General features: G+C 33.3%; 1 protein-coding gene across 1 annotated transcript; it reads left to right on the top strand.

Annotated features, from left to right (window-relative positions):
• Nucleotides 1-217: 217 nt before the first annotated feature.
• On the top strand, nucleotides 218-13,352 carry LOC141666109 (uncharacterized). The gene is made up of 4 exons (XM_074472108.1): nucleotides 218-457; nucleotides 769-1,322; nucleotides 12,967-13,157; nucleotides 13,285-13,352. The coding sequence occupies exons 1-4, from the start codon at nucleotides 218-220 to the stop codon at nucleotides 13,350-13,352; spliced, it is 1,053 nt and encodes a 350-aa protein (XP_074328209.1).
• The last annotated feature ends 3,270 nt before the right edge of the window (nucleotides 13,353-16,622 follow it).

The following is a 16,622-nucleotide window of genomic DNA, read 5'->3' as shown; positions in this document are numbered from 1 at the left end:
GTGTTTCCTTTAAAGATTGTGCTATTTTGTTGAGCTCAAAATCTCCCCTCTTACCTACTATGATGTCTATGTGTCACTCTTCAACCGAAGGCGGCCATTTCGGATTTCATAAAATGCTTGCCAAGGTGAAACAAAATTTCTAGTGGTCGGGCATGGAGGATTATATGAAACATTACATTTGGAATGTCATCCTTGTCAATGAGCGAATATAGATAGTATGCGACCTGCTGGGTTGCTGCAGCCTCTTCCAGTACCTGAAAGGATTTGGAATGATGTTAGCATAGATTATGTGGAAGAATTTCCGATCTCCAATGGGTTTTCAGTAGTCATGTTGGTTGTCGATCGTCTTTCTAAATATGCATATTTTGTTCCTATTCGGCACCCGTTTACAGCCTCCAGCGTTGCTCAGGAATTTATTTCTAACATTTTTCATTTATATGGTGTTCCTTTAACTATTGTAAGTGATCTTGATAAGGTCTTCATCAGTTCTTTTTGGCAGGCTCTCTTTAAGTTATAGGGTACCATTTTCTAGATGAGTTCGAGCTACCACCCGCAATCGAATGGGCAAACAGAAGTTGTTAACCGGATTTTGGAATAGTACTTGCGTTGTTTTGTGTCTGAAAAGCTGAAGAAATGGGAGGATTGGTTAGCCTGGGCTGAATATAGCTATAATACCTTGACCCATACGTCCACCAAGCTCACTCCTTTTCAGGTTGTGTATGGTCGATTTCCCTCAGACTTTTGTCGTATATTCCGGGTACAACTCAGGTGCAAGCTGTAGATGATTATCTCCAAGACATGGATTTGTTGCTTAAAACTCTCCGCACCAATCTTCTGGACGCCCAGAACCGAATGAAGCAGTTTGCAGACCGTCACGGAAGAGAGTTAGCATATGAGGTAGGAGATTATGTTTATGTTAAATTGCAGCCGTATAGAGAGTCAAGAATGGTTTCTCGATCTTTGGCCAAGTTAAGTCCGAGGTTTTTTAGTCCTTACAAAATTCTTGCTAACTTGGGGTCTGTTGTGTATCGACTTGAGTTACGTCAGGGATCCTTGGTTCATAACATGTTTCATGTGAGTCTCTTACGGAAGAGTGAAGTTTCTATTCCGGAACCGTTCCCGTTGTTCATTAGCGAACCTAGTAAGTCAACGGCAGAACTTCAGCCAGAACATATCTTGGAGGAGAGGGTTGTGCAGAGAGGAAAGTATCGCCCTAAGATGGAGATCCTAGTGCAATGGGAGGGACAGACTCCTGAAAACACAACCTGGGAGAACAAGTGGCATTTTACTCACATTTTTCCACAATTTCACCTTGAGGCAAGGTGTCTTCAAGTGGGGTGGATTGTTATATGCATTAAGTTGGCTATGCAGTGTTTTGAATTAGTTTGGGTTAGTCTTGGTTGTTACTAAAATAAATGAAATAATGGGGATGCCCACGTTTCCAGTAGTTCCCTAGTTATTTGGAGCAATAGTAGTTTCTTTCTTTATATGGTTGTGTTGTTTTGAAAAATGGATATGCGAAAATTATCCCAACTCTCCCTTTGCATTTTTCTACTTTCCCTCTTATTTCTTGGCTATTGAAATAACCATTAGTCACACCATGTCATTTAGGTAACCATTATCTGAGTTCAATCACACGGCGCCTCGATAAACGATAAAAAATTTTAGTGGCAGACAACCGTGCAAAACCGTTCTAGGAAGTAGTTTTTCTTATAGTCTGAAAACATTATTCTACTAACTTTAGGAATGTCCAATTATGGGACCAACCGCAATGGCCTAGTAACCTTCTATAATCGCAGGACTTTAACAATCATGCTTCTCCCTTGCCATTGATAACATTCTACTACCAGTTATTTCCTTTATCTATCAACACACGTATAACCATTTTTTCCCCCAACTGTGACGCAAATCTTTATCCCCAATGTGAAGCCCCTTCCAGATAACACAACAAGTGATCCCAAGTTTTTGAATGCAAAGTGAAGGATTACTCATAAGTCCTCCAAAAAATACATCCATTTATATTAAAAAATGAATTCTCAAATCACACACTAAAATTAATCACACATCCCCAATGAGGACACATATCAGGAGGCCTTCAACATGAAGTGTATCTTTAGTGGCCTTTGCCCTTATGGAAATCCACCTCTACCTATTCAATGAAGAAATTCTTTAAAAAGTACCTACTAAAATTATATGAGTAAATATCTCTTATCATCTTCTCAAAATTATGGAGAATCCCATGTTTTCCTTCTCCTGGGGATTCCATATTTTCCTTGGTGAGGACAAGCCTTTTTTCCATGGCCAAGCCCTTTCCAAGCAAGGCAAGCTTCTTTTTCTTAAACTACACATACTTTGCACCTTAAAACATAATTATTTATTTTTTCCCGAATTTGAACAAAAATGACCCTCTTCAGGGGGAAGATGCACTACCAAATTTTAGCTATAACACTACATCAAATTATAATTATATATATATGAACAAATTTTCAACATTAAAATCTTCAAATTTTAATATCAAAGTAAATTTTTTAAATAAATAAATATTATAATGACTAGTTTTTAAACAAATATTAATATTTTTACAGATCCGTACTTAGATGTAAATAAAATAAATATCTTCAATTTTTTCAGGTAAATATAAAAATTTATTTTATCCTTATAACTTAAGGAATATAGTTTTTTTAAACGTAACAAATTATTTTTTGCTTAAAAAACAAGAAAGAAAAAAGTTGTCAGATTTATGGAAAATTCTATCAAATTAGTTGTTACATTAAATTTAAAATTCTATTAAATGTATTCCAGTAAATATAAATAATTAGAATTTGGAGACGAAGATCATCACGGTATGAAAATACAAAATTATAATCAACAATTTTATTTAATACAAACATGCACAAGTATAAATAATTTTGAAAATTGCAGTCTTGAATAATAATGAAATATAATTTTAGTTACTATTACCAATGTTAACCTCAATAATTAAAATTATATTACAGTAAATGAAAAAATACATCAATAATTTTAATATGTGAAAATATAATAATTTAATATTAAAAAAATTATAAATAAATAAAATATAGAATAGAGAGTATAAATTATAATATAAATAGATGATGAAAAAATCTTGCTAAGGAAATTGTAAGTTTAAAAATACAAGAATTGAGTGTACATAGAAGTGTAGGTAAATTTATTTGTTCTTTTTTCCTGAATGGGCCAATAACATCACAAAAGTGCCCAACTTATAACACATCCTAATTCTTATCAGTATACTTACATAATCTTAATCTAAACCCACTACATTTTAAATTGAACCTAACATCTAATTCCAACAAGCAACTCAAAACCCTAAATTTTTTCACAATATGGTTTTCTCCTGTATATGGAGCCTCATTTTAACCCGGCTGTAAAAAATCTTCATTTCAATACACTAATCCTCCCCTAAATGGCTTGTGCAGCACAACTACCATCATTACCCAATTTTGTGATAAATCCCACGTTTGTTTACATCTTATATATTGATAAACGTGTCTTATTAAGTGTGAATTACAATATAATCTTGTAATTCTTTAAAAGTTGTTCATTGATGCACTAATAATTTTGTGTTCCCTCAACACTAATTTTACCTTTAGAAGGTATATGTTTTCCTATCTTGATCTAGAAGTCAGGTAATAAGAACATTTATAAGAACCTAGCTTATTATATGAGTTAGTGAGAATTGAAAGTAATCACCACTTTTTATATATAGTTATGAAACTTTTGTAATACTTAATTTCTTATATTTACTAAACATATGAGGTTCCACATCTAGATGATACCAATTTTAAGTTTTTGCTTCTTGGTGTTTGTCATGTTGTAATGGTTATAATGGATTTTTTTAATAAACTAAAGTTTATAGAAACCATCAAATTGTACAACCTAGTACTTTGTAGATTTTTCTCAATTTTTTTATTAAGTAAAGGAAATTCATGGCTGAAATTAATTATGTGAATTATTAAGGATAAGCCATGCCTAAACTTATGTATTGAATTCATTCTATGGATAATGTTCAAAACTAGATTAATAATATGCCTACAATTGTGGTGTGGCCATATATAGTTACATTAGTTTTGTGTGTGAATACTATCAAGTTATTTATCCTCTTTTAGACAATTCCCTTATGAAAAATTAATCTTGATTCATATATAATTTTGTTTTTAAGATATGGATTGAATGTGATTCAAAACTTAGTTGATTGGGGTGTTATAAACCACCTCAAAAACATTACCTTGTAATAAACTAATCCAATTTTTTTAGTTTATTAAACTGATTTTAAACATTTTTTTCCAAAATTTCTTACATATGTTATCAAATGTTTCTATAGACAATGAGAAAATGCTCGGGAAATTTACATTCCAAGCTTCACCAGTGTTCTCTATTCATGTAGGTAATATACTTTTAAATTTATTTGATTGTAAAATATTCCATTCTTATTTTCATTCACTATTCATTTATATGGTATATTTTGTCTTCACCTCTATATTAAATGCACACTTAGATGGGTGAATAAATGTTATTTCTGGCTAACATCGATTGTCAAATATTATCACATAATTGACAATCTGTCGAGAAAACATTTTATTACGGTCTATTAATTATATGCTTTCAAAGAGCAGTGGATCGTTATGCAACCAGAATATAAGTAACAACAAATAAAACAAAACAGTAAAATTTAGGCAAGTTGGACCCTGTTGCCTAATGGGCTACGTTGTTGTATTTTCAAAGAGAATATATCATTAGTCACTGAATTGATACGATCACAAGATTCAAATTACGATCATAAGATTCAAAAACTTATCACCGATAGTAACTTGCTCATAACCGTGTTACGTTAATGAAATTATCTCCGCAACTTATACTATTTAATTACAACCTTTTATAGCACACTAATTCCCTAAGTCCTCTTTTCCCAAACTTCCTACTCACTAATAACAATTGTGCACCTTAAAAAATACAAGTTACTTGAAAAGTACAACTCAACTAATAAACCCAATTACAAATACACATATGTGATTACAATGGAATATTGATCAACATACGGGTACTTAGAGAAACAATGGAAGAATCGAGTGAATTTAGAAAGATCTTACGAGTTGTACCTGATAAGTTTCTCTAAATAGCATAAAATGGTAAGTAATTTGGAGATATGAAAGTATTGAAAATTGAGGAAGTGGTGGGTCATTTCAAAGCTGTTCCAGAGAGGATGAATGGAAAGTCTGAGAGTGCATGCGGAAAAAATGTTCTAACAAAAGAAGAATTTGTAAAGAGGACAAACATTATTGGGGTGACACCATTCCATAATCAAAAATCTAGAAGTGGGCATAGATTCCATAAGAGCGGAAGAAACAACCCTCGAAATAGCAGAGTTTACAGAGGTTATCAATAATAATAAAGTAAGAATGAAGGAAACAACAAAAGTCTTAACACGACTCGTGACAGTAATATGATGAAGTTTTTTACTTAAAATATGTATGGCCACTATGCAGCAGAGCGCGTGAAAGCATGACTTTAAAATGAGAAAAGTAAGGAGCTTGAGTCCAACCTCAACCAATTCAAAGATGATGAACCCACTTCATTGTTGACTAGATGTGATCAAAACGGAGGTGATATTGTATTATTAAATAAAGGGAAGGGTGTTCCAAGTTTTGTCCATAAGGGAGAAATCGAGTCAGACATAAATATGTGGAACTTGGATAGCACCTCCAGTATTCACAAGATTGGGCGTCGTGAAAAAATCAGCAAATTAAATGTGACCAATATTGAAAAGGATCATTTTGGTGACGGACCTATTTTCAATATTGAAGGAAAATGTGTAATCAGATTCAAGTAAATATGGAGATGAACACACACTTATAGAGGTATATTTCATTCCAACGATGTGTAACAATATTATAACTTAGGGAAATTATTAGATGAAGGCAGCAAAGTGGTGCTAACCAGATAGTACTTATGGGTTTATGATAATTGTTGTAAATTTTTATCATAGGTGCATAGGTCGGTAAACATATTGTACAAAATTGTCATTAAATAGTGCAATTATCAGATCATTCACGTACATTCAGGATTTATGGCAGGAATGAAGTAGAACTGATACATGATGATTTATGTGGCCTGATATCACCACCAATTTTTGCCAGAAATAGGTATGTATTTTTTATGGTCGATGATTACAATCGTGCAATGCGGGTTTTTATATTAAAAACTAAGGATCATGCACTAGAAGTGCGTACTTGATGAAAAGGAAGAAAATAATATGATTCAAACATTAACGACGGACATGTATAAGGAGTTCACATCGAATGACATTGAAGACTTTGTGTAAGAGATGGTATAAAGAGACATTTGACTACACCCTAAACTCCAAAACAAAATGGGGTCATAGGAAGGCAAAATAGGATAGTAATCGCAATGATTAGGAGTTTTGTAAAAGAGAAAAATATATTATCTATAATATGGGGATAGGCTGTGAGGAATTTGGTTAATGTTTTAAACCATCTACCAACAAAGGCCTTGACTGAAGAGACTTCTTATGAAGCCTAGACATGTACTAAACCTAAATTTGATCATGTACATATTTTCATATGTTTAGCACTTGTCAAGATTTCGAATGTTTATATGGAAAAACTTGATGGCAGAAGTGTGACTATGATTTATATTAGAAAGGAACCTAGAACAAAGGCTCACGGGTTATAGAGCCCAAATACGGGAATGCTATATGTCAGTTGAGATGTTATATTTGAGGAAGAAAAAGGATGGAACTCGTAGTATTCTGAGATGCTAGTTAATCGTTTCTTTGACACATTCGTCATTATTGATTCAAAAAATTACACATATAAAGATAATGAGACGGAGATATTGTCACCTCATACATTGAACTCTTTGACTAATTCATTTCTGAAGAATAAAAATATGGGATATGACTCTAAAGTATGAAGAAACTCCAGCGAAGCCAAAAATTTTCTATTGCTAAGTGAGGATTATTATGGCACCGAAGAAATCGAGATTTCAAATGAACTACTTCTGATGGGCTTCGTATAACTAAAGAAATTCATACAAGCATAGTTTTTTTGTGAATATAATGAAGCTATAAAAATTAAGACTCACGCAATCAAGAAGAACATGACATGGGAGCTAACAGAACTGCCATTTTGGATGTAAACCTATCAGTCTAAAGTTGGTGTAAAAGATCAAGAAGAATGAAAATAATGATATAGGAAACTACGAGGTTAGACTCCTGGTGAGTCGCTATGTTTAGAAGTTGGGGATTGCTTACAATGAAGTATATGTGCTTGTAACTTGGTTAGAAACTTTGAGATTATTTTTGGTGTTAGCAACAAAATTGGGTTGGCTTGTGCATCAATTGGATGTAACCCCATTGGTCAGCTATAAAACAGGGTTGGCCAGTGCATCATTTGGCGATAGCTGCAATACAGGGTTAATTGAAGGAAGTATACGTGACTAAACCCATTGGTTTTGAAAAGAAGAATGAAGAGCATAAGATATACGGTTGTTAAAAGTGATCTACTGACTTTTCCAATCACCTAGAGCATCATATTTGCGCTCTATGTATCTACGTGAAAACCCGGGTCAAATTATGGGCCCTTTTCGAAAACTGGGTCAAATCTCGATTTCGAGTCTGAAATAAGTTGAAGCCTACCGTCCCAAATGCAGCCAACTTGGGTAATGACTACCCCATCACAGGCCCCAAAAGATCATGATTTGTTGGTGCAAGTAGTAGTAGTTCTTTGTCTTATAAACTAAACATAAGTCCCAACTCTCCTCGATGTGGGACTGAGGTGTTAGAAACTCCCCCACTTAAACTTCTAACGTCCTCGTCAGGCCTGAACAGACAGCCCATAGGACCAAGATCGTACCTCTCTAGCCATTATGGGATAATACCGGTTGGCTTCGTGTCCCCACCTTCGCATCTCTTACCATTGTGGGATAATACCCCCAGCCTTCGTGTCCCCACCTCCGGCAACTTGACGAAGCAAGCTTTCAAAAGTCGGCTCTAATACCATATGTGAAAACCCTGATAAAATCCGAAGCCCTTTTCGAAAATCAGGTCAAGTCCCAATTCCGAGTCCGAAATAAGCTGAAGCCTATTGTCCAAAATGCAGCCAACTTGGGTAACGACTAGCCCAACAAAGGCTCACAAAAGATCCTGATTTGTTGGTGCAAGTAGTAGTAGTACTTTATCTTATAAACTAAACATATGTCTGAAATCTAGTATTGGAAACATTTTGAAGTTTAAGAAGCAGATGGAAAGTGAGTTTGACATGGGTGCTTAACAGAAACGGGCATACCACCTTGGTTTGGAGGTAAACCGAAAAAAGGTTCACAGGGATCAGGAAAATAGCTTAAGGAAAAAAGATCTTAAAGAAGGCGAACATTCTAACTTATAAAACAAATAGTATCATATAGATTCTAAAGTTCATATAGAAAATGATGAAGGTGGTAAATTAGTGGATTCCACCTTATACAAAAGTATCATTGACGAGTTAAGGTACCTTATACATACCCTTCCATATATTTCATATTATATGGGGATTTAAAGAAGGTAAATGAATAGGCCTGCTAAGTTACATTACAACATTTTGTAGAAGATTTTACACAACATCAAGGAAACTCCTATATATGGATGGTTTATGGGTATATGTACAAGGAGCTGGGAATTATATGGTAAGTGGCTACTCGGATAGTGATCGTGCATGAAGTGTGGATGAAAAAAAATTACATCTCATATGGCATTCTACTTGAATAAAAATTCATCAAATGAATGTTGGAGGAATAGAGATGTGTTGCTTTGTCTTCGTGCGATGCCGAATTCATGGCAGCAACGACAACAACCACACAACATATTTGGTTGCAGAACATGCTTAAGTAGGTGATTGATGTGTCTAAAGGCCATGTGATTATATATATGGATATAATACCGATAAAAATAGGTAAAATAATCATACATTTGCAAGGTATATGTTGTTTGCCAAAAAACTCAAGAGGTGCCTCATGGCATGGCTCCATCTGTTGTCCGACTAGGTTCATCTTGGTATACGTCCGATAAAATAAGATATTGACCGAACTTCTTCTGTCCACTAAAGCTTTCCATATCTTCTTTTTCCTGATGACAGGGTGGATTATCAACGAATATGTATGTGGGTATATGACATTCTCGTAGTTCCTCTTTGATTAAGAAAAGAGACATAGTCTGTCTAGTAGGGATGCACTAGTATTAAATATAAACTTCACGAGCGTACCATTTCCTGGAATTTTTACTTTTAGGTCCGAGTGTGCTGTCTCCCGGAATCATCTTCACCTCTTCCCGATATCTCTCTTCGGGTACTTTGTTCCTTGACTCAAAACTTTTACAAATTCATTGAGTTCTCCAGCCTTGATCATTTTTTCAATCGACCTCTTCAAGTAAAAACATTCATCAATATTATGCCACATAATCCTGATGGTCGTCATAGTACTTATCGCCATTCTTCATTTTGGCTGGTTGGATTAAGTCTGGTTCGCCTTTGATTTCATAAAAAAATTTGAAGATCAGCGCGTTAAGTGGCGTAAACACAGTTAATTCTCTATTCCTTCTCCTTTCTGAGTCTCGATATATTTTCTTCTTATCAATAACCCTATGATCATTTCTTTAGTCTTTGTTGGATTCTCGTGAGTATTCGTAGCGGTATGACTGTCAGTTACGGTTATCTCTTTGGGGCTCCTTGTGTCCCTCAAAAATCTCCATCTTCCTTTGAATGTTCTCACCACTTAAATATATATCATTCATGCACTTTAGGGATAATCATAAAGAGACGACATGAGCCTTTTACCTTTGATCGGGTCCAGACCAGTGGTCAGATATACCATATCTTTATTCTTATTCAAATTATTGATCATACCAGCTTCCTTCTTGAGTTTGGAAAAGTAGTCGCCTAGAGACTCGCTCATCCATTGCATGCAGTATATGATGGTTTCAGTGTCATTTTCGGCATATGTGTGAGTAATGCCCCCCCTTCAGATACTACTAAAATCATACATAGCATTGTCTGGTTGTGACTCATGCCAGTCATCTACAACTCATATTTGTCATAATGGTCTTCGAGATCTCCCCTCCCGTTTAACTTAGTCATCTTCTGGAATTTTTTTTCTTCACCCGGTGGGGGTCGATAGGCTTCAACCTCTTCAAGAACCACCGGTTCACGACTAATCGTTCTGTCCCCAAATAAGGTTTTCTCCAACCTTTTCGAGATACGTCTTCCTCTTCGACCTTTTTGGAGTCCAAAGTCAATATGACCGTCGTCCACCTTCTCCCCATGGTGTGAGTCAGAGTCTGTGGACTCATCATCCTCAACATGGGCTCATTTCTCTTTTTGAGAAATCTCAGCCTCTTCAGTTTCTTCTAGTGAGGATCGTAGCACTTTTACCGCAAATTCTTACTCTTCGCTTCGTAGCTTTATCACTTTGAGTTTAAAAACATCGGCTCCCATTTTTTATATTTCACTTGCTCTACTTCTTCCAATTCTTTTTATTTTCCCCTTTGTCTAGCAACCCTCTCAGCCACCAATTTCTTCAACTTCCCCTATTCTTCAGGTTCAGGGATGATGTCGACTTTTTCATTAAAATTAGCTTCCAAGTTTCGAGAGGTAACCAAAGGCTATTTTCGGGGGTTCATTTTCTAATTAATAAACCTAGGAGGGTCTTGTTCATCATTGCTTATTGTCATGATCTCAGATCTCAGAACTTAATCTCGTATTCCCAAAAACGGCGCCAAATGTTAGAACCAATTTTCCACTTAAATGATCTTCGTTTGGACCTCCAAGGAGAAGAATGCGAGGTTTTGACTCCTCGATTCACCTCCAGTGTGAGAATCTACTTTGATCTTTTAGGTAAGATATGAACATACAAGTAATTGTTGAATATATAATTGTATATATAATTATGTAAAAAAATAGTAAACTTGGCCCAATAATTATACTAGGTACTGTCCACTCTTACAGGTTAGTTGAGTGAACGCGGGAAGATCAAGGAGAAGGTGGCATATCCGCGCGTTACTGCCCATTTGGACATGCCTTGTAGTGATTCTATAGCTTCTTGGGCTTAGTTGGCACTGAGATTCCAATTAAACATACTTTAGGTTAACATATAATAAATTGTTTACATAGACAGGCTAAGAATGGGAATGTACCTCCATTTGAGAAAATATTTACACACCTTATTCTCAACCTGGTGCAAAGAACCAAGTCAAAGAAACATAATTAGTTCATCTAACTTTAATAGCTTAGCGACTTAAAAAATAAACACTTATACCATAACTATGTGAAATATAATATTTTACAAATTAAAGACTTAACGAAATATACATATTATGTAATCAAATTAAATAAAATACTATCATTGTAAAATATATCATATGGTAAAATTAATGAATCTACTAACCATATAATTTGGATATTTTTTAAATTTACAACGTGCTCGGGTTAATAAGTACTAGTTTTAATTTTTTTTTTTAAATTTTTTTTTGAATTAAAGTTAATGTTTATACTTTTATTCAAAAAAAGAAATTCGAAAAATAATTTGTGAACGTATAATCTTTATTCCTTTTGCAATAATAATGGGTTTGTATTTTGGTAAGTATTCCTTTTATTAAAAATCAAGTTTATAAACATAAGCATGGTTATCAATAATAAAATTATATTATAATTGAAAATTTTAAAAAAATTCATTATAACCATGTTAAAGTACATATGTCTCATTGATACTCATTGTATATGGTATATATAATGTTATTTTTACATTCGAAATAAAATAGACTAAGAATTAAATAAAATCAACAATTATTTTATTATTTATTTTAATTCTTATTTTTAAATAAGTAAAGTAAAATTATTAAATATTTTTAAAAATTGCATCATTTTTCTTACATGTAAAACTTGTTTGTCAAAAATTTTATATCCCAAACCTAATAAAATTGAATTTGATTAAATGTTGTTATGTAAATATGACAATTAATTTTTGCATTATAGTGAAATATTTTTTAGACTTGAATCTACTATTGTAGTAGTTATACTATTGTTAGTTGAGGTTAGTAGGAAATTTATATATCATCTCATTAAATAAAATTAAATATTTTTGAGAAAATGTAATTTTTAAATTAATTTTTTTTATACCATGCTTACCAGGTGATTTTTATAATCTCATTTTATTTACAATAAAAATTAAATTAGAGTAATATGTTTTTACATGTATGATTGTACGTCAATTAATTTATATAATACATGGAGCACACTTTGTTAAATCTGTAAACTTGAAAAAAAAATGGAAATTTGTAAAATGAAATTGACACTAAAATTAGAAAAATAACTTAAACTATATTGGGTCTATTTTTTAATGTATATATGGGACGCTACTCTAAGTACTATGTGTTATCCTAATAACACACTAAGTTTACTTATATTGGGAGTTTGTGATGTAGAAAGCTCGTTGAACTTCATTCCACCAAACATATGGTTGAAAATGAGTTTTTTTTACTTAAAGGAGATGTAGGCTTGTTTGGGAAAAAATGTAGGATTGTAAGAACTTATAGTTTTCATACATGAACACGTTGCCTCACCATTTTCAACCATAACTATTGGGAAAGGAGTTATTATTTTTCTTCAATCCATTAGTAATATTGTTCCGGGTGGAATTGGTGCTGGTAATTAACTCATCCAATTGGTGGAACTAGTAGTCCTAATCTTAAAACTTGAATTGGTGGTGGCATTGTTTGTCAAGTTGTGCTAACTTAAGTAGTGTCATTGGTGGCAACTTTAATAATGGCATTAGTGGTAGGACGATTAGTGTTGTATTGAGTTTTCTTAGTAGTGACATTGGTGGTAGCATGTCTAGCATCTTTAGTGGTTACATTGGTGGCACTAGAAGTGGTAATAATTGAAGGGTATTTAGTGGTATTGATGGCGGCATTGGTCGTGGTGCTCTGATTACTGCAATTGGTGGCATTGGAAGTAGTAATCTTAGTATGGGAATTAGTGATAGTATTGTTGGTGTTGGTGTTGAAATTCATGCTAACTTAAGCAGTTCCATTGATGGCCACTTTAACTATGGCATTAGAGGTGGTAGCATTGGTGGTATATTGGTTAGTCATAGTAGTGGCATTGGTGATAGCAATGCTATTAGCTTTAGTGGTGGCAATGGTGGTGGCATAACTGGTTGCTTTATTCGTAGCATTGGTGATATATTGGTTACTCTTAGTAGTGGCATTGGTGGTGGCGTTGCTTGTCGCTTTAGATGTTGCATTGGTGACGTATGGCTGGTTGCTTTAGTGGTAGCTTTGGTTGTATATTGGTTAGTCTTAATAGTAGCATTGGTAGTAGCATTGATGGTAGCTTAACTAGCGATTGGTGGTGGAATAGCTGGTAGCATTATTGGTACCATAGGTTGTATATTGGGTAATAATAGTAGTGGCAATGGTGGGGGCATGGCTCATAGCTTTAGTTGTGGCATTGGAGGTGCTGGTGGTAGCATTGATACTGGTGGATTTAGTATCAGTGGTAGTTTTAGTTATGGCCTTGGTGGAAACAACTTACTTAGTAGAATTTGGGGTGTTGGTGGTGATATTGGCACTAACTTTAGAAGTAGTAAAATTGGTTGAGGCGGCGGTAAATTGGCTAGTGGTTTCAAATAGTAATGTTACAGATGAAATTAATGGTACTCGAATGATCACGGATAATGCATATAATTATATTAGTGTCGTTGGCTGTATTAACATTGGTAGTGGTGAAAACCTTGATTGGTGTGTCATCGTTGGTAGTGCTGTCAATATCAATGGGGTTGCTGGTGACATTAATCAGCTTTAGAGTGTTGACCATCTACCTTCACATCGGCATAAACATCATCATAATTTTTAATTTTGTTACTAGTCCAATATCACCTCTAGCACCCCGAATATCACCATTAGCACCCCGAATTCTACTAAGTAAGTTCCACCAAGGAATAACTAAACTACCACCACCAATACTAAATCCACCAGTATGGTGGCTACCACTAGCACCGCCAGTGCCACAACTAAAGCTATGAGCTATGCCACAACCATTGTCACTACAAATATTAACCAATATACAATCAATGCTACCAATAAAGCTACCAGCCATGCCACCAGGTAAGCTACCAACAATGCCACTACCAATGCCACTACTAAGACTAACCAATATACCACCAACACTACCACTAAAGCAACCAGGCATGCCAACGCCAATGCCACCACTAAAGCTAGAAGCAACAATACCACCGATGCCACTACTAAGACTAACCATTATATCATCAATATTACCACTAAAGTAACCAGCCTTGCCACCACCGATGCCACCACTAAAGCTACGAGCAATCCTACCACCTATGCCACTACTAAGACTAACCAATTACCACCATTTCTACAACCCCTAATTCCATAATTAAAATGACTATCAATGGAACTGCTTAAGTTAGCATGAATTTTAACACTAACACTAACAATACCACCACCAATTCTCCTACTAAGATTACTTGCTTCCAATGCCACCAATTACACTAATAAGACCACCATAACAAATGGCACCATCAATATCACTAAATACCACTTGTAGTGCCACCAATGTAACAAGTAAATATGCTAGTCATGCTACCACCAATGCCAGTACTAAGACTACCCAATATACCACTAATGCTACCACAAGTGATGTAATTATTAAAGTTCCCACCAATGACACTACTTAAGTTAGCACCAACTTTACTATCAATAATGACACCACCAATTCAACTATTAAGATTAGGGCTACGAAGTACCACCAATTGGAGGAGTAAATTACCACCACTAGTGCCACGGCGAAATATATTACTACTGGATTCAATAAAAATAACAACTTCTTTTCCAATAGTTATGGCTACATGAGCGCGTGATTTAGTGTAGATGAAAATGGTGAGGCAAGGTGTTCATATATTGAAAATATAAGTTCTTACAACTATACATTTTTTTCCAAAAAATCCTACATCTCCATGAAGTAAGAAATTGCATTTTCAATATTGTGTTTGGTTAAATGAAGTTTAATATTTGTTGGGGAGCTTCCTGAGAGGGGAAACCCCATTATAAGTAAACTTAGTGTGTTATTAGGTTAACACATATTGTCTTGTATATATACATTAAAAAATAGGCCCAATATTTTTTAATTTTAGTATCAATTTCATATTATAAATTTTAAATTTTTTTCTGTTTTTTAGAAATCTGATTTAACAAAGTGTGCTGCAGGTAATATATATAAATTGGATGAAGATGTATAAGCATATATGTAAATAAATATTACTCTAATTTATTTTGTATCGTAAATAAAATTAGATTCTAAAAATCACTTGTTAAGTATTGTATAAAAATGTTTAATTAAAAATTACATTTTCTAAAAAAAAAAAAATTACTGAGATGATATACAAATTTCCTACAAACCTCAAATAACAATAATATAAGTGTCAAATAACTAAAAATAATAAAATACTACTACAAAAGATTCAAGTCTAAAAAACCTTTCACTATTGCACAAATTAATTGTCATAAACAAATTGATATTTACATAACAACAATTAATTAAATTCAATTTCTAGAGGTGTAAGATACAAAATTTTTGACAAACAAATTATATATATGAGAAAAATGATGTAGTTTTTAAAAATATTTACTAATTGCACTTCATTTATTTAAACATAAGAATTAAAATAAATGATAAAATAATTGTTGATTTTTATTTAATTCTTAGTCTATTTGATTTGAAATTGTAAAAATGATCTTAAATTGTGGGTAACACTTAATATACCATATACTATGAGTATATAAGTTATTTGGCTTAGCCATCTGTACTTTGACATATTTATAATGAATATTTGTTAATATTTTCTATTGTAATGTAAATTTATTATTGAAAATCATGCTTATATTATTAAACTTGCTTTTTAACCAAAAAAAGTTCACTAGACACATTTTCTAAAAAATTTAGTGACAAGCACAAAAAGGCTGAGAACTACATAAAGACATTGTTTGGTTAAATAATTAAAAAATTCAAGTCTATTATTATTGCAAAATGAATAAAGATGATACATTCAGAAATTATTTTTCAAATTTTCTTTTTTGAATAGAAGTACAAATATTAAACTTTAGTTAAGGAAAAATTAAAAAAATAAAACAAATACCTGTTTGCCCCGTTAGTTTGTAAATTTAAAAAAATATCCATGTTATATAATTAGTAGATTCATTAATTTTAGGGTAAGATGTATTTTACAATGATAGTATTTTATTTATTATATAATATGTATATTTTGTTATAAAACATTAATATGGAATTACTTATGGTATACGTCTTCATTTTTTAAGAGGCTACCCTATTAAAGTTATATGCACTAATAATGTTTGTTGCATTTGTTTCTTTGCACCAGGTTGACAAGAAAGTTTGTGAATATTTTCTCAAATGGAGCTACTTTCCCGTTGTTGGAAGCTCGTGTAGATAAACAGTTTACTATATGAGGTGATGACTCAAAAGCTCATAGATGTTAACCCGAAGTATGTTTAATTGGAA

This window comes from Apium graveolens, chromosome 6 (assembly GCF_009905375.1).
Source record: "Apium graveolens cultivar Ventura chromosome 6, ASM990537v1, whole genome shotgun sequence".
Classification (NCBI taxonomy): Eukaryota; Viridiplantae; Streptophyta; class Magnoliopsida; order Apiales; family Apiaceae; genus Apium; species Apium graveolens.
Note: the sequence above shows the minus strand (reverse complement) of the source record. Positions and strands in the feature narration are given on the sequence as shown.

Coding starts and splice junctions, on each gene's coding strand:
- LOC141666109 (XM_074472108.1), top strand. CDS start 218: ATGCGACCTGCTGGGTTGCTGCAGCCTCTTCCAGTACCTGAAAGGATT. Junction 458..768: donor ATGGTGTTCCTTTAACTATT/GTAAGTGATCTT, acceptor GGTACAACTCAG/GTGCAAGCTGTAGATGATTA. Junction 1,323..12,966: donor CAATTTCACCTTGAGGCAAG/GTGTCTTCAAGT, acceptor TAATAATTGAAG/GGTATTTAGTGGTATTGATG.